Genomic DNA, 21,844 nt, shown 5'->3' with positions numbered 1-21,844 from the left:
AGATGAAGAAATTAAGATTGTGGAACTTCTAAAGATGTCTCAGGTTGTGGGAGCTGCTTTTGGGTGTGTCTGACATGTGAAGGATGATGTTCCCAATGTGAAACTCAACACTACCATCTAAGCTCTTTCGCACCTCCAACGCCCCCTCATCTTCAAATATATGCCCTCCCTCCCAGAGCTTATACCATGTTAGCTTCCGAGACTTCGTCTGGTGAAACCATCTCGCTTTCAGCGCAAACCCAATTCCTACTTCCCTTGAGGCATACAACAGCGGCGCAAAGTAAGCATACTGTTTTTTTTTTTTTTTTACAGGGGAAAAAATGCAGCAGCCGGCAGGCATTGTGGTTAGAGGGGCAATGAGGGGCAAAAAAGGGAAAGAAAGGGAAAGAAAAAGGTGGGGGCCACCCGGGGATTGAACCCGGGACCTCTCGCAAACATTGCTGTAGGGTGTTACCCTAAGCGAGAATCATACCACTAGACCAGCGGCCCTTGAATCCACTTGATGTCTTTGCAGGGTAATTTTGGGATTCAAGTAAGAGATCAATGATCAGATCTCTGCTTGTTCTTGCAGACTTCAAGGGGTTCATTCGAAGGCATCAACGAGGTCTTTGATGCACGAATTGTCACTATTCTGTCATGAATGGGCCACATGGTTCTCTTCGATCTTCAAGAGAAACATTCGCACCGACGTCTTGCACAATATGGTAACTTGCTTCAATTTCCACTCCCCCACGCGAATCGTCTCCCCTTCTAAAATGCCGGAATATCTCCCCTTCCATGCCTCCACCAAGTAATGATGTGCCCGCCGTGTTTCCGCCGTGCGAGTAACAAACTGGGGAAAAATGCACAAAAAGCCAACGCGACTCCATCCCTCCCGTCCCGTCTCTATTTCCGTTCAATTTCTTCCTTCCTCCCGAAATCTCTATCAAAGGGACCGGGACTAAACCGAGAGATGAAACCGTTTTACATACATGAGGAGGGTATCGTGCCGTGATCCTGACAAATTCAAGCCAAAAAAATGGGTATAAACAAAATAGTAAATGACAGCAGAGAAAGAGAAAAGTGAAGGATTCGAGGGTATTTGGTGAGAGATGAAAGCCTGCTATGATATAAGGGAGGGTTTTCCAAAGCGTGGAGGGATGAACTGATGGTAGGAGGTAAGATGGTGGTGGACATGGCTGATCCGGATGACTGGTGTTGTAGGTTTTTGGTGTTTCAAGTTTTTTGTAAGGGTTGGTAGATGTGTTAAATTGTAGGAAAAGAAAAGGTAATGAATGAATAGTGGTCGGTGGTGATAGGAAAAGTCCGTCGGTGTGTGAACAGGTAAGGAAATGTCAAAAGAGTGTAGGTGTGTATCAGGATCAGCCATAACCATTCGCAACTTCTTCATCGCTTAGCCTCTCTCCTCTCCCCTCAACCCTCAAGAGCTCATGCGCTTCAGCGTCAGGCTTGTGCGCCTACCATCCACTGATGAGCGGGGTGTTATGGAGAGCAGCCTCGCGCTCCCGGCGCTGATGTGCCTTGCATGGCCTTTGCCGAGGTTGATGCTTGTAGCTCGTTGCAGCCCGTTGCCTTCGTCAACTGGACTTTCAGCGCCGAGTACCTCTGCTTCATGGGTGCTTGCCGCATCCTCACCAAAATTATTGAGGAGACCCTCCCGACTCTTCATCCTGCCAACTGTTTGAGAATGGACAAGAGTGGGCTGCTGGCCGACACTGCCCCAGTGGGCTTCCTCTTCCCAATCGCTCGACGGCCTTGCTTCGCCGGTTGACTTTCTATTCCAACCAGGCCTCTCGCTTTGCAACGGGGTAAGGCGTGCCAAGTAATCGTCCTCCGTGATTTCCATGTCCTCGTTGGCGTGATCGTTTTCTTGTAAGCGCCCACTGTCAGATTCGGGCGTGTATCGCTGTAGCTGCGCATGGGAGCCGCGTTTCATGACACTCGACGACTTCCGCTTTTTAGCCAACGCTCCCCCTGAGAACCAGGAAGCCTCAGAGTCAATGGATGCTAGCGACATGGCCTGAGGTTCAGGCGAGACACCAGCAGGCTCATCCGGGTGGTTGACTGTAGACGGGGTGTTGCGCATATCTTCAAGTGACCGGGGGTCCGTCATGGGAGTATCATATCGTTCGGCGGGAGGCGTTGGTAACTGATCTGGATCCTCATCGGGCTGTGGGAGATCAGGTGAAGTTTCGGCGATGGGGGGGATCACGTCAACTTCTGGCGATTGGATTCTCGAGTCCGGTGGTGACATTGGAGACTCTGGCAAGTCTTCGCGGAACCGAGACATGGTTCGTTTCGGTACTCCTGAGCTGACCCGTCGTGGTATGAAATTAGGTGGCGGGGTTGGTATCTGAGACGTTTGCATAGAGTCCCTCGACGTGTTCGAGAAAGACGACGGGCCTGCGGAGTGACGCCTGTTCTTGCCCCATCTGAAGAATGAGGCCCAGGACAGCGGGCCTTTAGAACTACTCGTCTCTGACCCTTTCTTCAGCGATTCCGTGTTTTCGGTACGTGTTTCTGAGCCGAGTGGTGACTTTGAACGCCGCAATTTAGCATGCAGGAAGGAGCTTCGAGATCTTGGGCTTGCTAGTGGGGGTAGAGGCTCTTCCTTCGGCGCCTGTGGTAGTTCGGGTGTCTGCAATGGGATGCTGTCAACTCGGTGAAAGGCGGCGAGAGGAGGCACACGCGGTTCGTCAATGGCAATATCATCACAGTCGGTGCTGAGGGGCTTTGTCTGGGCTTCTTGCAGCTGATCCTGAGAGTCCCGTATCCTAGTCGAAGTAACAACAGCAGAAGTAGCATTGGCTCCCAAATCCGGAATCTCACGACCTAGCACTCCTCTTTCCAAGTTTGGAGGCGAGTCTCTCCCCTGTGCCTGAGCTGCAGCTTCAGCAGCCCGCTGCTTTTCTGCCCTCCTTGCAAGTCTTGCTTCGATCTTCTCTTGTTCAAGTTGTCGTTTTCTTTCTCTTCTTCGTTGATCTCGTTCCATGAGCTCCCGCAGGTCGCTAGCACTCAAGTCATCAGCGAGGTTGGCAACCCGCTTATGGGCTTTGAGAGTAGCCTCGGGGATGTTGGCTGGCGATTTCCGGTTCTCATTCTGTCGTTGCGATGGTTTCCTGGCAAGACCGGTGCCGTCGCCAGCAAGCCTGGGATGTGTGGTGCAGCGTATTGTGGGGCGTGGTGCTAGGGCCTCTAGTGCAGAAACCCTGAATGACATGAAATCCGAGTCTGAAGAAAGCGCCGAGTCAATTGATCCTGGTGCTGGAAGGGATATTTCTGAAGACCGATTTCGTTTCTCCCAGTCCGATCTTCGAACTATCCCCATGCCTGATTTGACCCTCCGGCTTTCTTTCTTCATAGGGCGCCCGGCCATCCAGTCCTCAGCAGCGGGTCGGACAGGTATCAAGTTGCTCATGGCCCTGATTTCAGCCTCACGCTGATGGTCAACCTCTCTCTTCTGCTTCTTGCTCGACTTTTTCCGCGGTAAATGATCGCCATCGCGCTTATTGTGAAGCGTGGGAACACGCCGTAAAATTTCCTCCTCAGCAGCTCCTAACCCGACATCGAGCTGTTCTCCGTTGCCATCATTTGCCACTCTTGATGCAGCGGGCAAGGATGCGCCTGCTGCCCGTTTGTTCTTGGAGCTCTTGGAGCGGCCCACCTGGATGGAGTCATCACGGCCAGGCGAGAAACTGTAGGTTCGTGCTCGCCGTTGGAGCTTCTTAGGCTCGATTCGCTGCTTCTTGATTCCCTGGCGCTCTGACATGGAGGGGAACGCTGATATCATGGCATCTGGGAATGTCTGAGTTCGTGGTGGTAATGCGGATTCGGCTCGGCCACGGAGCTGTTCGATATCGGATGCGTTCTGATGGGCTCGCTTCCAGCGGCTCTTCCGCCGAAATAGCCACCCCATGCTTGTGATCTTGACCAAATTATGATGAAGACTGGCGTGGGCTGTGAGACTGTTGACTGGTGAACTCTATAGACGGTGACAGGCGGGGAAGATTCATCCTGAAGAATATCTCAAGGTGACGCGTGGGTGGAAATGGGAGCGCGACTGGCAAATTCGTCAGACGGTCGGAATGTCTCTAAAGCATGCTTCAGCGGCGAGACAAAGTGGGCGTGTCCAGGTGTTAATTACTGAGCTGTGAGAGTGACGGAACGGAGGTCCAGTGGTGAGAGGCTGAGCTACCGGGACCTTCGATAGCACGGGGTTCTTATCCACAGCTGCGTGGCAGTGGAGTAAATCGACGGTGGATAGCAGGCGATCTAATTGTTGATGGCTGTGGTCGTGATGCTTGGAATGGAGGTGTGCTCCGAATACGCGAGGGAGCTCGTCGAACGCGAGGGCAGAGGTGAAAAAATGGATCGCCAGGCGATATTCCTATGCTGTGCCTTCAGGGCGGGAAGAAGTGTCTGAGAAAAGGTTGTTCGGGAGGGCCCACGTATTTGACACAGGGCGTTGCAGCTGCTGGCAGGGCCCAAGGAAAAATAAGAATTGAAGTGACAAGGGAGGGTTCCGGGTACCTTGCTTGCGACGTGCTTGTTGCCCCCCTGCCAAATTCTTGTTGATCGACTGCAGACTGCCTGACAGTCTCTTCTGTGAGAAACGGAGGGTTTGAATGAATGCTCCCCCCGTAATGAAATCATGTCACTTATTGTCTTCTCTCCAGAAGACTGATTCGTTCACTGAGGAATTGGGTTCTGCTAAATCCCCTCCGTTTGCCCCAACCACTTTCTTGGTTGACCCAATCACATTCTCAGGCCAGTCCATGAGCCATCGACCTCCAAACCTCCGATCCAAAACGCCCTGGAGACACTGCCAAACCGCGGCGACGGACCTTTAGCCGGCCAGACTGGCGGAATTCTGCACCAGCACCTCAGCACCTTAGACCCCGAAGTCGGACTATTTCCGCTCATGTTGTATGGGATGATGGCATTCATGAAGGGCGGCGACATCTTTCCCCTCCGTTTTCCCTGGACCCCGCCGTTTCTCGTCATCTGAACCCTGGAGAGGTTTGGTTCGGCTTGGCACTGCCCCACTGCAACGGTTTTGTGGGCTTGTGGGTGCCAGGGGTCTTTTCAGCCTTCAGTTGGCTCCACGGGTCGCTCCACCAGGCCAACCCCAACACTGGCTTCTTCTCGAGCTTTTCAATCAGAAGATCGCGCGATCGCTCAAAGCTGCCGTGTATCTCTTGAGTGATTTTGCCGGTGGTATGTATTTTTTGGGCCTCTAAAATGGGCCCAGGAGACTAATGTACACGGCACCTAGCGCATTGCACTGGTCATGAAGAATATGGAAGAGAATAGATGCTCGTATCCGTCTGGCCCGAGCACGATAGGTACGCACGCAGCTCGGTTCTCTCACGAGGTGTGAGGTCTAGTTCTCGTTTGCCATGTACGTCGTCACAAAACGGAAAGGCTCGTTCAGCGACATCCTCGATAGGTATGCATTTCCCCCCTGTCACATTACCCCGGCCAATTATGTCATGAAGAGCCGATAGGGCAGTCGCCACAGGAAAGCTTCCCCAATGTCACCCTCCAATGGACTCTTTGGCGTCATCTGCTCCCTTGAACACCAGCGAGCTGCGTGGATGGTGACGGCGACTGTGTGCTGATCCCCCTGCCGAGGACACACCTGGGCAGCGTTGCTCACAAAAACCGGATGGGGGTTGCAATCGTCTCGCCATGTGCCATCATGGGTCTTTGCGCGTTTGCCAAAGTCGCTCTCCGCTCTCCGTTCTCCGCAAGCACGTGCATGCACTACCGTCAACCCGCAGGCCCCGAAGTCCGCAGAGCAAAGGGACGTCCCAGCGGGACTTCCGGGAGCTTTGCCAGCCTGACACGTGTTTTGCTCCCACACAGTTTGACGGCTACCCTGAACACTATCGCGAGATGGACACAGACGCTGCAGGGCCCAGGCTCTTGTTGCGTGGGGGGGGAGCAAGACATGATTCTATTAACACCAACCAGAGTTGGAATCAAGCTTGAGTGAGTCTCCAAACTCATCATGCAGTGTCGAACTTCGACCATCTCGCCTGCCAGCTTTCGGCACCATCCGCCCACGCTAGGCAATTCTGATAAGTGATGCAACATGCACCAGGCTTTCTGGATTGGTTCACGTGCGGGGATGAGATGGAGAAACCGTCTCTGTAGTTTCAATAGATTCAGTTGCATGGGCGAGTTCGATCTGACAACTCTTCAAACTGATCAAACTTCTGAGATAGGGCAGTCTCCGGAATCCCTCCGCATCACACCTGGCAGATGAGTACTGCGAAAGGATGACCCGACAGACAACAGGAGTGGCTGCAAGCCAACGCCCTCACGTTTCACCATTCAGCCCTCCCACACCCACACAACAAATCAAGAGACACTGCCGTTCCGTTTGTTTCCATTATATCCCAGGTTCGATAGACTGGTCCGCAGATCCGGACCTGACGCGGACGAGATCTTAGCATGGTCATTATTCCAGCCATACGAAGGGTTTAATCTCAGCAGTCTAACCTCGGCCATAGGGCAATGTGGCACAGCGAGGAATTACATTCGGATCACGGCTGCGCATGGAAGGCCCGGAGAAGAATCTCTCAGCGGAGGGCCGCCTGGCCATGATTAATTTCTGATTCTGCAATGCCACATGAAAACAGGCGCGCGCCCGTCGTATAGAATGATGCCAGCCTCCACAGAGCGGATGCCTGCGGCTTTTCATCTCACGATGGGCTTCCAAGGCATTGCCATGTGGCTAGGGTTGCGGCCTTATGCGGTGCGCTGATGGTCTGGCTGCGATCACACTATGGCAATCTATCGATATGCTGTGTCAGGACACGTGCGACGTCTAGTAACAGGCAAAGGGTAGATTCTCTGACGGTTCGACAAGGGTTGACCACAGTCCTGGGCCTGGCTCGGCAATGATGTGCCACCAGGATGAAGTCGATGGCCCGGGGTCTGTGGATGCATGATACTGGTTGCCAAAACCATAGATCTGTGTACAGTCCGCCATGTGAAGAAAGCCCACAACTTGCTCGCCATCGTTTGGCACTTATCTGGCCTTCAGGCTTTTTGTCGCCATAAGTGGTGATATGTTTGTGACGTTTCTACCAACCATTGTGTGGTTGAACGATTTTGAGTCCCAGCGAACTTGGCGCTGCCCTGCTCAACCTTGGCTCACATCGCCCTAGTCCAGCTCAAATCGCCATGCCTTGAATATAACCACAACATGCAAATCAATTCTAAGAGAGAAACAAGCCCTTTTCGGTGTCATTGTTCAGCCTTCTCATGTTTAATGGCATAGTTTAATGTAATGGTTTCATTTGCTGCATTAATTTAGCTTTGCTGAGTTGATTTGATTCAACCTAATTCGACCTGTTCCTTTGAACTCTGATCCTTCGAGTTTTGTGAAAGTGGGAAATCTTCCAATAACTTCACAACTTCCCTCCACAATTACCAACCTCAGCGCGGAAAAAAGGGCATTGCTAGACTCGAGAGCCTTAATTCATTTATTTCATTTATTTTTCCGTTTCGTCATAGCTATAGATTATAAGGCACAAGCTATAGGTATCTAAAGTCTCTGGTCCGAATGTGCGCGCTGGTAAAGTTTCTAGTCTTATTGAGTGTAGCTTTTCAGATTTGATTTGGGTATTCTTGTTTCCTTTCCACAGATATAAAAAGCGTAGCTGGTAATTCTTCTTCGATTCTCAACTTCCACCTTTCATCACTTCGCACCTTTCATCACTTCGCACCTTTCATCACCTTCACCTTGGCTGAGTCGACCAGCACCAAAATGCTATCACCTCAGGACGCTGAGAATCTCCAGGCCCTGGGAGGTCTCAGCGGCTTCACATGCGCCGTTGAACCATTTCGGCGACAAAGAATACCGGCATCTCCCTCTCACTCCACCCAACGCGCCAGAATCTTCAGAAGCATTTTTCACCATCCCCGATGCCCTCATTTCACTGGAGACTCTGATATCGGTCGGACTGTCCACCCAAAAGGCGCAGGAGCTCTGGCAGAAGTGGATTGATTGGCACCTAGTAGACGAGGTATCGTCCGCAAGGAGTTCCGCAAAAGAGGATGGACTCAGCATTATATTTATATGCTTGGCTTGCGATCTTCAGATGTTCCAGAAATCAAGAGTACCAATTTGATATTGAGTAAACCGAGCAATTTGCATGTACCGAGGCTGAAGTCAATGTGGATATTCAGCCTGCAGGGATCCAGTTTCCCGAGCAACACCCCACCAAATTTCGTCAACACGGCCCACCCAAATTATCAACGGTTCACCACCACACGTGGCGCATCTTCAACACCGCGACCAGAAGTCAATTCACCACCCGGCACTCGGCACCGAAGCCAGACTCAACCTGCTGGTGCCCCCGCACTACAACCCCCTCCCCGATCTTCCCATCTACCCCGAAAGCCGCCAATTTCCCCTCGAAAACCACCTCGACGTCCGGCGCACCTCGCGCTCCCCCCTATCCGGACCGCCATCATGTCCTACAACCCCCGCATGTCCATCATGCCCGGCAGCCTCCCCCCCGGCTCCGGCGCCGGCGCCTCCTCCAAATCCCGCGCCGCCAAAAGAGAAGAAGAAGCCGCCTACGCCAACATGCGCCTCCCCGACCGCGAGATCGTCGGCTGCATCAACGAGCTCGGCATCTCTTTCACGGTTCAAGACCTCCAAAAGCCAAACCCGATTCAAGTCCAGATGATCTTTGAGTGGTTCGGCGAGCTCCTCATGAACAAGACCCGCGCCACCGTCGACCCTGCCATGCGCGCTGCCGCCGAGGACATCGTCGGGGTAGACCTCTGCGATGCGCTCATGCCGGCCGATACGAGGAACCTGTTGGGTTTTTTCAGGAACTTGAGGATACTGATGGAGCAGTGCGGGGTGCATGATTTCAATTTTGGGGATCTGTACAAGCCGACGCATGATCGGTTGGTCAAGTTGTTGAGTTATGTGATTAATTTTGTGAGGTTTAGAGAGTCGCAGACGAATGTGATTGATGAGCATTGCAATCGCGCGGAGCAGACAAAGGCGCGGATTGAGCAGCTGTACCAAGAGAATCAGAACATGGAGGGGCAGCTGGAGGACATGAAGTTCACGAGAAAACAGATGGAGGTGCAGGTGGCGGAGAAGACGAAACGGAACGAGGAGCTGAAGCACAAGTTGCTTGAGCTGAGGAAGACGCAGGAGAAGGTCGCCGCGAGGTGGGAGGAGGCAAAGATCAAAAAGGCGGAGATGACGAAGGAGCTGGAGGATAAAACTACGACAAAGGTGATGCTGAAGCAGGAGAGCGCGAAGCTGAAGCCGTATACGCTGCAAAGTCCGTCGGCGCTGCAGAGCTCTTTGACGGAGTTGAGCAATACGCTCAATGGGGACAAGGCTCATATTGATAGCCTTGACAGAAGGGCGAGGGCGCTGCAGACGTCGACGGACTCGTTTACGGTCGTGACGGGGGATGTGGCGAGTTGTATCAAGCTGCTGGAGGAGATTGGGGTGGAGCTGGCAAAGGAGGAGGAGGAGAACGCCAAGAACGCGAAGCAGAGAGACGCGCTTACTGAGCGTGGAGCTAGCGTCCGCGAGGTTGAGCGGACGGAAGCCCTTCTCCAGAGGCAACTGGCCAAGTGGGTGGAAAGGACTGAGACGTTGAGAGCGCACAGCCAAGAAAAGGCTCAGCGGGCGAAGGAGTCCATGGAGGAGCTGAGGGCGGTACACAAGAAGCTCACAGAGGAGAGGTCAGAGAAGGGCAAGGATATTGAGAGGAGGAGAGTCAGGATCGAACAGATTGAGAAAAAGGTATGTTCCAGATTGCACTCTTACATAGTCATCAGGCTAACGCTAACTGTTCACAGATGCTCGACCTCAAAGAGAATATCGAAAACGAAGTGCGGGCTGCGTATGACGAGTACCTCAAGATGGAGTCTCATATCAAGCTGTACATCACCGAGATGGAGCAAGCCCTCTAAGGAGCCCTTGCTGATTTCACGTGTCATCTTGTTTGTTTACACACACACACACACATATATATATATATATATATGGTAAAAGCTTTCGGAGGACTTTAGCATGGCACGGCTGTTTTCTATTTGGTTTGTTAGGATTATCAGGATGCAGAGATACCACGGGACGGCGTCGGCGCTAGCATTGGACTTTTTTTGCTAGAGAAATTGGGTATCAATACGTATGTTGTTCTCCATGAGGGCCCATGGCGGCACCATGTCATGTCTTACATCGGAAAAGATGTTGGCTGTTTGCTCAACTATGCACGGCAGAGGGGAACACGTTTTTCGTTGCTGTTCCAGGAACACAGCAATACAAATAGAAATGTAACCTACGTGGCGACACCTACTGCTGTCAGGCCTCCCAATTTCCCTCTTGAAAGCGGAACCATCTTCCAAGAACCTTGCTGACTTCAATGGTTTTGCCTGACCAGCCGGTTCCTTCGAGATTGAGTCCTGTTCTTTTTGAGCTGCCGCTCAACACGGGCATCTTCTCTGACAGAATATCCTCTGCGTGTTGAGTATCCCCACCAGCCTCGTCAGGAGAGGAAGTAGAGAGAGGAGGAGCCTCCACGATCACGGCCTTTAACCCCGCCTGCTTCGCAGCTACGACCAGCACAGCGGCCGTACCATTGACGCCCTGAACACTCCACTCGCTCGTATGCCGATGTGACCCCAGGAATCCGTACACCAGGAGCAAAGGAGTTGTGTGGTTTGCTCCGGATGATGACGACCTAGGCGCGGCCGTGCTTGTGGGAGGTGCCGAAACAGCTGCCGTGTCCTGAAGGGTGAAAACGGAGAGAAAAGCGCGGAGGTGTGACACGGTTGGTATGAATACTGTCCGTATGTGCCGTGTGACTGCCAGCTGGTACAACGGGGGCGGAGTTAAGAGACTAGGCGCTGATGCTGTGTGGTTTGGGGGGGATGATGGTTGGTGGGGAGCTTGACCGAGATGGTCTGGGCCGACGTCTGTGTCAGGATCTGCTGTGGCTTCCGACTGCCGCTGATGGTGTTGTTGGGTTTGTAACTCCTGTGTGAGAGCGGAAAGGAACTCGGCACGATCGCTGCAGATGAGGAGGGTTGTTGGGTAGGTGCAGTGGTGGATTATGTAGTGGATCAAGGTTGATGGCAGGGCGGGGGACAGAAAGAGGGGATCCATCTAGATAGATGAGATGATCAATGCCGTGTAGTGTGAGAGAAGGCCTCCAGATGCGTCCTCCTAAGACAGGTCGTCGATCGGAGTGATGGTGAAGTGGGCTCATGAGTGGACCGAGCCGTCACCGGGACGTGCTGCCGTCAAGGCGAATGCCCCGCTAAGGTCAACGGGCGTTGGAGTGTTTAGCTGCATAGCGCCCTTTACCCCACCAAACGTCGCGACAGTTGGCCCCAGCTCCACGGTTCCAGGTTCCCAAGCAGCAAGGTGGACAGGGGAGCACGTCACTTGCCCAAGGCCACTGTCTACACCACAGTGCCTAGGTGTGCGACAATCACCAACTGCGTCTGGTCTGGTCTTGGGAAAAGAGGAACCGCAGCGCCGAACAGACATAATGGAGTCGATAGCTCGTATATCGAGCTTGCTCGAGAATGGTGAGCCTCTGGAAGCAAATGCTAATCATGCGCCGTTACTAATTCCGCCCTCCATCCACCAGCTCGAGAGCTCACCCTCGATGCCGCCTCAGCCGCCAGAGGCTCGAGAAGCTCCTTCAAGCCGCTCGACCGTAGCCAAGTGAAGAAACTCCTCGACAGCCGCAATGATCGTGAAGTACTTGAGGGGTTACGGCGTGTCATCGCTGTGCGCATTCCCTCCCAAGCCTCTCCCAGCTCCAGCTGCTGACCACCAGTGTTTGCCTTCTTTCAGATGATGTACAAGGCGCTAAAAACCCTCCCCCTATTCTCCTCCGTCGTCAAGAATGTCGCGTCACCAAACCTCGAAATTAAGAAGCTCGTCTACATCTACCTAATACATCATGCCGAGCAAGAACCCGACCTAGCCCTTCTCTCCATCAACACGATCCAAAAGTCCCTATCCGATACAAACCCCCAAGTTCGAGCCCTCGCACTACGAACCATGTCTGGAATACGAGTGCCAGTCATCAGTCAAATTGTGTCTCTGGCCATCCGAAAGGGCGCTGGCGATATGAGCCCATATGTTCGGCGCGCTGCTGCGCTCGCCATCCCCAAGTGCTATCGCCTCGACCCCTCGCAACTACCGCAACTATTGGAATACATGACGACGCTGTTGGGGGACAAGCAATACTACGTGGCAGGCGCTGCGGTCACGGCATTCCTGGAAGTTTGCCCGGAAAGGATAGACTTGATTCACAAGAACTACCGAAACTTGGTCAAAATGGTAGTCGACATGGACGAGTGGAGCCAGCTATCAACCCTGCGTCTGATGACTGTCTATGCCCGGAAATGCTTTCCAAGGAGGGCTAGAGTGGAAGCTGGGGAGGAAGTCGTGTTCCTGGACGCCGACCTGGAGCTCCTTCTTACCAGTATCAAGCCTCTTTTGCAGTCCCGCAACTCTGGCGTGGTGGTGGCCGTCGCACGGTGTTACTCTGCCGTTGGGACCGCTGCTTACGTCCGGCAAGCTGTTGGGCCCCTGGTTGCACTTCTCCGAGGTGGACAGGATATTCAACAGGTTGCCTTGTTCAATATAGTGTCGATCTGTCTCGACTATCCAGCCGCCTTTGTCAAGTACGCCACACACTTTCTCGTCCGCGCAACCGACAGCCAACCAATATGGGAGTTGAAGCTTGAGGTCCTGACCCTCATCTTTCCTCATTCACCGCCACATATCAAGTCACTCATCCTCAACGAACTCGAGCACTTCAGCCGTGGCTCTGACAAGGGTCTCGTCAAGGAAGCCGTCCGAGCCATCGGCCGCTGCGCACAGACAGACACCGCCACCGCACCTCGATGCCTTCGCCTTCTTCTCGGACAAATTACTTCTCTCGATGGGACCCTCGCAGCAGAGTCACTCACGGTAATCCGCCATCTCATTCAGCAAGACCCCAGTTCCCACGTCGCGACTGTTGTTCGGTTAGCCAAGAACCTCGACAGCGCCACAGACCCCCAGGCCCGTGCGACCATTATCTGGCTCGTCGGTGAATTCTCTGGTTTGAACGGGGAGGACAACATTGCAGCAGACGTGCTGCGCATTCTTCTCAAAGAATTCCCATCAGAATCCGAGCTGGCAAAGAGGCAAATTGTTCTCCTCGCCGCCAAAGTCTACCTCCACTACCTCAACCGCAAACTCGAAGCCCAGAAAGAGGCTGCCTCTGGCGATAACGAAGCCCGAACGCCACCCGCCACCCCGGACCAAGAAGACGACGACCATCCAATCCCCAAACTATGGAACTACGTCACCGTACTCGCCCGCTACGACACCTCCTATGACCTCCGCGATAGGACTCGCCTGTACCAAAGCCTGCTCCAAGTCCCACAGCTAGCAACCCTCATGCTCCTCGCTCCTAAACCCGCTCCCCAAGCCCCGTCTCCCTCCGAAACCCGCAAGGGCTACACCCTCGGCTCGGCAGCTCTTGTCCTCGCTGGAGGGGGAACTATTCATGGGTTAAGGGGCTACGAAGACCTGCCCGAGTGGGTGGAAAAGGGGCAGGAGCCAGATGCAAAGTTGAGGGATAGAGAAGGCGATAACAGGCAGGATGATGGCAAGTATGGAGTTTATGACCGGAGGAACAAGGCGGGCAGTGTGCCAATTCCGGCGGCGGAAAGGATTATTGATGCGGGACAGGGGAGGTCGGCTTCCATGTCGGGGAGTGCCAGTCCGGCTGGGTCGTTTGGGGCGAAGAGTGCTGCTAATGGGGTGGGTGCTAAGACTTTGGATGATTGGTTGGCTGAGGATGAGGGAGGGGAGCAAGAGGAGGAGGAAGAGGAGAGTGAAGAGGGGGAAGGGGAGGGGGAGGGGGAGGAGGAGGAAGAGGAAGAGGAAGAGGAAAGTGAAGAAGAGGATGAGTCGGAGGAAGAAAGCAGTGAAGAGGAGGAGAGTGATGAGGATGCTAGACTTGTACGGCCTTCGTAGAAGGTCATGATTGGTCAAGTTGGAATAGGCAAGTTCAAAAGTTTGAGCATAGCGCTGATGATAGAGACGGCATCTTTACACATGGATGATCACGAGGGGAAATACATGGCTAAACTTTATCGTTTTGTCTTTTGGCTCGTAACCCTCTTGTTATTTTCATTCAACCCTAGATCCCAACCAACCTGATCAGGCCTGGCAATGAGCCAACCTCGCCACCAGCGTCCTTTCCAACCCAAGCAGATCCCCCGGCATAGGCTTGAGCGCCAAGCACTCCCTCACCACCTTTCCATATGTTGAGCCCATAATCCTGTCACTCAGTTAGCCAACCCACATCCGCATAACGAAAAGAATAAGAAAAAAGAAACTTACCTATCCAACTTCCACCCCGCCCTCTCCACCGTCTCCCCATCCTTCCTGATATCATCCTTGGTCGGCACAACCCTCGGATCATACCCCCTCCGTCCAATATCCCCCTTCTCCAACATCTCGAGCGTCTCCCACAGCCCCAGCTCCAACAGCACAGCTCCCACCCCATAAAGGTCATACTGATTCCGGTAGGGCAGGTTGACATTATACCTATACTCCGGATGCTGGTACGCATCCAACGCGACAACCCTAGGCTGATTCAGCACTTTCCCCAGCCCCTGAAGCGGGCGGATATGCTCCAGCGGCTTCGCAGCCACCTCAAGAACAGACGACGTCTCAATCTCCAAGCGAGCAGAGTGGAACCCCGCGAGAAAAGGGTTCTCAAAGTCCAGTCTTGTCGGGTCAGGCTCGCCGTCTCGGCTCTGGGAGGGAAAAAAGAGTATGTTATCGGCGCGGATGCGCTTGTGCATCCAGCCGGCCGTGTGCATCAAGTGCAGAGAGTTGAGAAGCTTTTGCGCCAGCTTGAACCGGACGCCAAGGTCGAGGGCCGGTTGTTGGAGGATGAGCTGCCTCAGGCTGGTGGGCATCCTTTGAGCGGCCGTGGTCTTGGGGGAGCGGACAACCCGGTGATCAACCCGGCCGGCGATCTTGGGGGGAACTTCCGTCCTGATGTGCGACGGGAGTTGGAAGACGATGCCGATGAAGTTGGAGTCGGTGTTGTCGTACACCAGACCTTGGGCGGTCGGCAAAAGGAGACCGTCGGGTTTGTCAGCGTGGAGAACATACCACTCCGACTTGAGGCCTTCGAGCTTGGTCTTGACGTTGACGGTCTTGGGGACGGGGACCCACTCGACGAGGACGAGGCGGGTTTGGTATTTGGTTGGATAATCCAAAAGACGGGCGAGGGTGGAGTGGGGGCCGAGTTTGTAAGGGGCGTCGAAGGAGAAGTCTCGGCGGGTGAAGATCTTTTGGGAGGGCATGTTGGGGCTGAGGCCGCGGCCGTTGAGGACGGTGACGTCTCGGAGGGAGAGGGAGAAGCCGATGAATTTAGCGATGTCGCCGTAGAATCGCTTGGCGTCGGGGTCGATGGTTGCCTTTTGCTCGAACAGAGCTGCCTCGGCAAGACGTGCTGGGTCGTCAGGCTTCGAGTGGAGGCCCGTCAGGACAACCTCGTAGATTCTCTGGACCGCTTCGTTGTTGGCCTCGCTGTCAGTATACAGCTGCAAGTCTCGGTTGAACTCGGTGAACCGGATGACTACATCCTCAAGCTCGTAGTCCTTTCCCACTATCACATAACGGACAGTCTTGAGCAAGTTCAAGTGGTCGTTGATGCTCTTGTTGAAGGCAGGAAGTCCCTTAATGTTGAAGCGGCTGTCGACACCGCTGAGATAATCCGAATAGTATCTCAAGTCCCTCGGCACATCGTCGTTTCTGGTCGCATACTTGGGGATCCTGTCGGGCCTCAGACCGTATCTTTTCTTGAGCTTGTCGGGATCCGAGAGTGTCTTGAGCAGGCTCACGAATTCCTTCAAGATACCCCTTGCCAGAAGTGGCTTTTCAAATGCGTATGCTTTGATCTTATCATCAGGCTTGTCCCGGGCATCGAGCCACCCATCCTCCCAGGCATCAAAGATCTGGTGATAGGAGAGCCGTTGTTAGCATGAGAGTCTACTCTAGAGTGCTTCCCGGTGATATCATACTGCTCTCTGGAGTTCCACCCGTGCCCAAAAAGAGCGAAGCTTCTTGTCGGCCTCAAAGAGAACCTGGGTCATTAAAAAGACCTCTGTCCGTTTCCACCGTCAGCCAATATGCCCATTTTGTGCCTGAAAAGGGGCAATGTTTACCTTTGACCAGAGGAAAGAGGCCGGTCAAAGCGGCCGTGATGGCAGTCGGGTCAGCCATGGTTCAAGTTTTGTTTGTTTTTGAATAGACACAGAGTCCAAGCAGGTAAAGACAAAAGATCTCTGGCCCTCTATATGAATCTCACGACATGGCGGGGCAGGTTGGCGGGGTCGAGTTGAGTGTCCATCGTGCCCTGACTGACTGTTGCATTGACGATGGGCTTGGCGCCAGTGGTTGTTGACTTTGCTATGCATGTCAGCGGCGGGTTGAGACTGTTGGTATGCGGCTGTGGCGGGCCGCGTCTAGCAACGTTGGGTTGACACATAACTGCATTTTGGGCGATAGGCAGGCAGCCGTCGAGGTTGGTCCGCGGTCAGCCCTGGTGGGGTGGGCGTGGCTTTGGTGAGACTATTTGGTGGATGCTGAAGTTGTGGAGTCGTACGGATCATGGATTATGTCTCGGCGCCTTGACTGCAGTAATCACTGGTTTTCGTGGACGATAATTCAAACTGGCATTTGATCCATGAATGGATGTGGTGGAAGAGGATTGGTAAATGAGGGGCAAGCGCTGACAATGACTGGGTCTGAGGGGATTTGGGGGGGCGAGTAGGGCTGCCTCCTTGGGAAGGCACGATGGTCTTGGACACAGGCTACAGCTGCAGCATGAACCAACAGCAAAGCTTGTGGCCATGGGTGGTAGAGTTGCTTACGGAAAGGGCCCAGGAAAGTGGAGATTATGCAGGTGACGCACGCCAGCAGCTTTGAGATCTTGGCTTCCTATTTCTATCCTTTCCAGACTGCCTGGATTGCAATGGTGAAGGGTTGGGCGCTTGGTTGTCAAACTGATCTCTGCCTTACCCGTCAAAGAGGGGCTTTTAGGTGAGTTTCCTCCCTTCATCTCAGAGACCGACCGAAGGAACTACCAGAGTAGTGGCATAAGAGAAAATAAACAGGCACATCACTTTTGAGGATGTTTATTCTCATCAGTCTGGACATGTCACACATTCCACAGTGCCCTTGAATCCTGCTGGTGATTGTCCTGGTAAATCGCCCCGAATTCAGATAAAGATTTTCAAGTATCAATCGTCCAAGCATAGTTCCGAATGCCACACCATAGGAAAAAGAAATGATAAATCCGAATCCGAGTAAATAGCTATCAAATAAAAAAGCAGAGGCTCAGTTCAAGAAGAATAGCCGCATTACATCACTCACTTGGAGAAATCGTCCGAGCATTACTAGACAAGGCCAACTGAATATGTATTGATGAAGCCGGAAAGAGCCTATGAAACTGTAGATACTTGAGGATAAATCGTCCGAGCATAAATCATATATTCCTCAAAGAGGAGTCAGGTTTCGATTACATTGTCATCACTCAAGCTACAGTACTTGTTTATACCAAGTCGGCTGAACATGTCGTCTTGGACAATACTCTCACAAAAAAAAAACAAGACGAAATCATGGCAATCTTTTTATCATGTAACATGCAAACTGCACTACATGATGAAAAATGAGACCAGAGCACAGTGTCTGTCATAGTTGTCTTGCTGAGCGTGAAATCACCCACGCTCTACTACCTACGACCTTTGATGTCTTTCTCTAACACCACCCTTTCAAACAGGCAACAATCTCAACTTAGTCCAGGCGCAGCCGCATCAGAATTGCGTCCCAACATTGTTCCTAAAATCGTCCAAACATCACATCAAGTCGCACCGTGCTATCCAATTAACGCAGTAGTCAAAGGCGACGCTTCTCTCCTGCCTCTTTCCTTTGATGGCATCTATATACCGTAGGACGCTGCAGTTCGAGTATCATCTCGGTCACTAACCCTGAAGTTTTCAGTTCTTTTTCAGCAAAGACCTCATTACGTGAGCTTGAGGTACTCTGCTGCATGGAGCCTACGAGGGTCATAGTAAGAAATACCATCTAACAAGTTGCAGAGTATTCAACATCCCAAGTACAATTATATGTGCAACTGAAACGCAATGCTATATAACTTCAATCCCAGGTTTATCCTTACTTCCCGGTTGCAAACAGCAACTTATCATTCCCAGACGCCTTAAACTAAACCCATCATCGACCTCGAAAAAGAGAAACGCATGCAAACGCCAACTTCAAAAAACACCATTTTTAAAAATGGCTAAATCCACCACGAAGGCACGATGTTTCCCCTTTCACAAAAATTCGTTTGGAAACGCTCAAGTCCGGCTACCAACGTCGACTATTACAAAGATTATCAGTATGCATACTTTATAAACAACATAAAGACCAGGCAAAACTTACTTAAACGCAGAAGCAACCTTGGGCCTTTTAACAGGCGGCTTCTTCTTCTCCATCCTCCTCGCCTTGGCCACCCTCTTCTCCACCTCCTTCTCCTCCTCATCAGAGCTCTCAGTTCCAGTAAAACCAAGCAGCATCTTGTCCTGAAACGTCAAAGGGGAGTTACTCCTACTTCTACCCCAAGCAGCTTTTTTCCGGGGAGGAGGCGACCGGCTTCTGGTGCGGCTTCTGGCGTTTTCACAGCCGCTGCTGCTGTTCCTGCTGCGACTGCGGGTGGCAGACCGGTTGCGCTGGTCGTAACCGTGGGGGCGGTTGGACATTCGCCTGTTGGACTGGGGTTGCCACTCTCTTGGGCTGTCGCGGCGGGAGGAGATCTTGTCGAGGGATTGGCCGCTGTGGTAGCCGCTGTCGTTTCTTTTGTTGTAGGGGACGCGGTCGTTGCGGTCACGGTAGGTACTCCCGCGGGGGGTGTCGGAGTGGCGGTCGTCACTGCGACGTTTGGTGGAGGGAGGCTCGACGGCGTTGGGGGACCAAGGGTCGGCGGTTATGTCGGCTGGGGTCGGGGGCGAGGCACTTCGGCGACGCTTTATGCCGCGGTCTCTGTCGCGGTCATCAGGATAACGTGACCAGCGGTCTTGGTTGCTGCTCTGGCCACGACGATCACGATCGCGTGGGGAGTCTTGATGCCTGGGCTGGTGGGGGGGCGAACGGCGAGAGCGGAAGCCGACATCATCGTCTCTAACGGAGCGGTCATCCCGTCTACCTCTTTTGTCTTCAAAGCTGTCATACTCGCTACCATACCGGCTGTCAACTGGAGCCGGGGCGGGGGAGGCTGGCTGAGGCGGCTCATACTTGGGCGGCAACTTGATCTCAACAGAAGGGGAAAGAGGAGGGGTAGGCTCGTATGTGGAGTACTCAATCCTATTGTCTGGCGGAAACGTCCTCCTCACCATGCCAGGGTAGTGACGAAAGATGGGGTCATTCTTCAGCCTCTCCCACTCCTCCTTGTCCCGCACCGACTTGCAAAAGTCCATCAAGTCATACTCATTGAAGTACTTTGACTTGATGCACGTGGCATTGTAAGCCGGTGGGATGGTGGGATCTTCCGTGAAGTGGAAGGGGAGTGGGATGCCAACGGGGTCGGCGGGCTTTGGGTCCAGGTCCGGGAAGACATGCTTGTTGTCCACCACAAAGTCCCACTCATTGGGATCTTTGGGTGGACTTGGCGACCCGGCCCTCCCCCGGCGTTTCTTTTGGCCTTCACGGCCCTCGATTGCTGGCTGCTCCAAAGCTGGGATGTCTTCAGCCGGCACTTGACTGCCATCCGCCAACGAACTTACGACATCTGCGGGCGGGTTGGTCACATCCGCCGACGATCCCGCACCGCCCGCCAACGCCCCGTCACCGCCCGTCACCGACTGCCGCCGAGCTGGGCTGGCGTCCGGTGACACCTGGTTTTCGTCCGCAGACGCCTGCTGCCGGACTTGCTGGCTATGCGGCCGGTCTCTGCGCTGACCATTTCGGCCTTGGCTGTCATTGCCATTACCATTGCCGTTGTTATTGCGGTTTCCATTTCGGTTTCTATCCCTGTTCCTCCTCCGCCGGTCCTTTCTATCTCGATTGTTGTTCGAGTGCTGGTGTCTGCCATCTGCCTGCTGATGGGCGGGTGGGAACGGAGGAGGAACCCAGCCGGGCGGAGGAGGCGGGGGATATGCCCCCGTGGCAAGGGGAGGAGGGCTGAACCCAGCTGCGTGGGCAGCATAGTATGGGGCGGCAGGTGGTGGAGGCGGGGCTTGACTGCCAAAAGGAGGTTGAGCATATGGCGCAGGTCCTGTAGGCGGACCTGGCTGACCGTACTGCTGAGGAGGATAATTCGGGGCACCGCCATATGGGCCGGCCTGTGGGTGATATGGTGGAACATATTGATGCTGGCCGTAAGGAGGTTGCTGGCCATACTGTTGTGGATACTGTGGAGGAACTGGTGGAATATACTGACCATGCTGCGGTGCCTGCTGTGGTGGCTGCGGTGCTTGATAACCTCCAGCATACTGGGCTGGTGGATATGGTTGCTGCGGCTGGTAAGGATGAGAAGGGGGAGGTCCTGGTGGAGGTGGAGGGGGTTGGTTTGGGGGGCGAGGTGCAACACCAGGGGGCAAACCGGGTGGACCGGCAGAAGACAGACCTGGTGGACCACTGGGATTGAAGCCGGGAGGACCATTGGGGGTGTAGCCAGGAGGACCAGGTGGAAGACCAGGAGGGCCACCAGGAGTCAAGCCAGGTGGACCAGCAGGAGGCAAGCCGGGAGGAACAGGAGGCATGCCAGCATATCCGGGGACGGGATAGCCTGAAGGTGGTGGGTATCCGCCCATAGCTTGACCGTGATTCGGCAGGGGAGGGTAACGCTCTACGACTGGCCCGCGTCTCTCTTGCGATGAGTTGTTACGGTTGGAACCACCTTGCTCTTGATGCCGCGACTGCCAGCGCTGAATGCCGCTGTGCCAAGAATGTTAGTAAACAAATCGAAGTGGGAAAGGGGTTTGAACGTCTTCCGGATCGAAGGAGTCGAGTTGTGAAGAAAGAAATGGACGACCTACTCCATAATCGGCCTCTGCGGTTCGGGGCAAGCCAACGTCCAATGATCTTTTCCGCAGTTGTAACACTGCTCGTTGGGTTTCTTGTCTGGGGATGACTGGCCAGGTGCTGTGGACATGGTGGTGTGATTGGAAAGTCGGGGGAAGAGTCGTGGTTGAGGCAAGTGAAATGAGAACAGTCCGAAAAAGATACCCAACTGCTGGGGTCCAAAAAACCTTCTCAGTATTCAACAATGGACAATGCCAGGTAGAGCTGCAAGAGAGCACTATTGTTGCCGACAACAATAAAGGGGTCGTGGTGAATAGGGAAGGCGCGTATCGTTCGTCTGATCTCCAATGTAATGAAGGTCGCACAAGGGTAGCGATTCTGCCCGCGATACCGTGATACCACACCAAGGCGATCTCAAGACTCGACCGGCCTCGACACGACGTGAGATAACGCTTGACGCCTGTTCCTGGCATTCGAATAGGGGGCTTCGGCACTGCTAGGTAGTCCTCAAGTCCACGCGATCCTCTGAAACAACCAAGTCACAGTTCAGGGGTAGTTGAGCCCAGGCGGTTTGGCGACACTCAGTGAGCAGCAGACTCGGCCGCACTTCAATCTCCTCCTCCTTTGATCCCAGCCCGGCCAGACAGCAGCAGCAACATAGAGATGAATAGCAATAGTGAGTGATAATGGTTCTCAGCCTTGTAACATGAGAGCTAAAGATGCAGGGACTCGCGGATG

General features: G+C 53.6%; 6 protein-coding genes across 6 annotated transcripts, besides 1 other annotated feature; 2 read left to right on the top strand and 4 right to left on the bottom strand.

Moving 5' to 3' along the window:
- Window positions 1-397: 397 nt before the first annotated feature.
- Window positions 398-489, bottom strand: a tRNA (tRNA-Pro).
- A 931-nt stretch (window positions 490-1,420) lies between these two features.
- PODANS_6_8730 (uncharacterized protein) lies at window positions 1,421-3,916 on the bottom strand (the record flags this gene model as incomplete). Its single annotated transcript, XM_003437230.1, has 1 exon — window positions 1,421-3,916. One exon carries the CDS (start codon window positions 3,914-3,916, stop codon window positions 1,421-1,423), a length of 2,496 nt encoding a protein of 831 aa, XP_003437278.1.
- Window positions 3,917-8,092: 4,176 nt separating this feature from the next.
- Window positions 8,093-10,045, top strand: PODANS_6_8720 (uncharacterized protein; the record flags this gene model as incomplete). Its single annotated transcript, XM_003437229.1, has 1 exon — window positions 8,093-10,045. One exon carries the CDS (start codon window positions 8,093-8,095, stop codon window positions 10,043-10,045), a length of 1,953 nt encoding a protein of 650 aa, XP_003437277.1.
- A 309-nt stretch (window positions 10,046-10,354) lies between these two features.
- On the bottom strand, window positions 10,355-11,158 carry PODANS_6_8710 (uncharacterized protein; the record flags this gene model as incomplete). The annotated part of the gene is made up of 1 exon (XM_003437228.1): window positions 10,355-11,158. The coding sequence occupies one exon, from the start codon at window positions 11,156-11,158 to the stop codon at window positions 10,355-10,357; it is 804 nt and encodes a 267-aa protein (XP_003437276.1).
- Window positions 11,159-11,583: 425 nt separating this feature from the next.
- Window positions 11,584-14,041, top strand: PODANS_6_8700 (uncharacterized protein; the record flags this gene model as incomplete). The annotated part of the gene is made up of 3 exons (XM_003437227.1): window positions 11,584-11,586; window positions 11,657-11,791; window positions 11,858-14,041. The coding sequence occupies 3 exons, from the start codon at window positions 11,584-11,586 to the stop codon at window positions 14,039-14,041; spliced, it is 2,322 nt and encodes a 773-aa protein (XP_003437275.1).
- Window positions 14,042-14,227: 186 nt separating this feature from the next.
- Window positions 14,228-16,309, bottom strand: PODANS_6_8690 (uncharacterized protein; the record flags this gene model as incomplete). The annotated part of the gene is made up of 4 exons (XM_003437226.1): window positions 14,228-14,348; window positions 14,411-16,041; window positions 16,108-16,190; window positions 16,252-16,309. The coding sequence occupies 4 exons, from the start codon at window positions 16,307-16,309 to the stop codon at window positions 14,228-14,230; spliced, it is 1,893 nt and encodes a 630-aa protein (XP_003437274.1).
- A 2,216-nt stretch (window positions 16,310-18,525) lies between these two features.
- Window positions 18,526-21,236, bottom strand: PODANS_6_8680 (uncharacterized protein; the record flags this gene model as incomplete). The annotated part of the gene is made up of 2 exons (XM_003437225.1): window positions 18,526-21,019; window positions 21,121-21,236. 2 exons carry the CDS (start codon window positions 21,234-21,236, stop codon window positions 18,526-18,528), a joined length of 2,610 nt encoding a protein of 869 aa, XP_003437273.1.
- Between the last annotated feature and the right edge of the window lie 608 nt (window positions 21,237-21,844).

Source organism: Podospora anserina, chromosome 6, assembly GCF_000226545.1.
Source record: "Podospora anserina S mat+ genomic DNA chromosome 6, supercontig 4".
NCBI lineage: Eukaryota > Fungi > Ascomycota > Sordariomycetes > Sordariales > Podosporaceae > Podospora > Podospora anserina.
The sequence above is the reverse complement of the archived record's forward strand: the minus strand, read 5'-3'. Positions and strand labels throughout refer to the sequence as shown.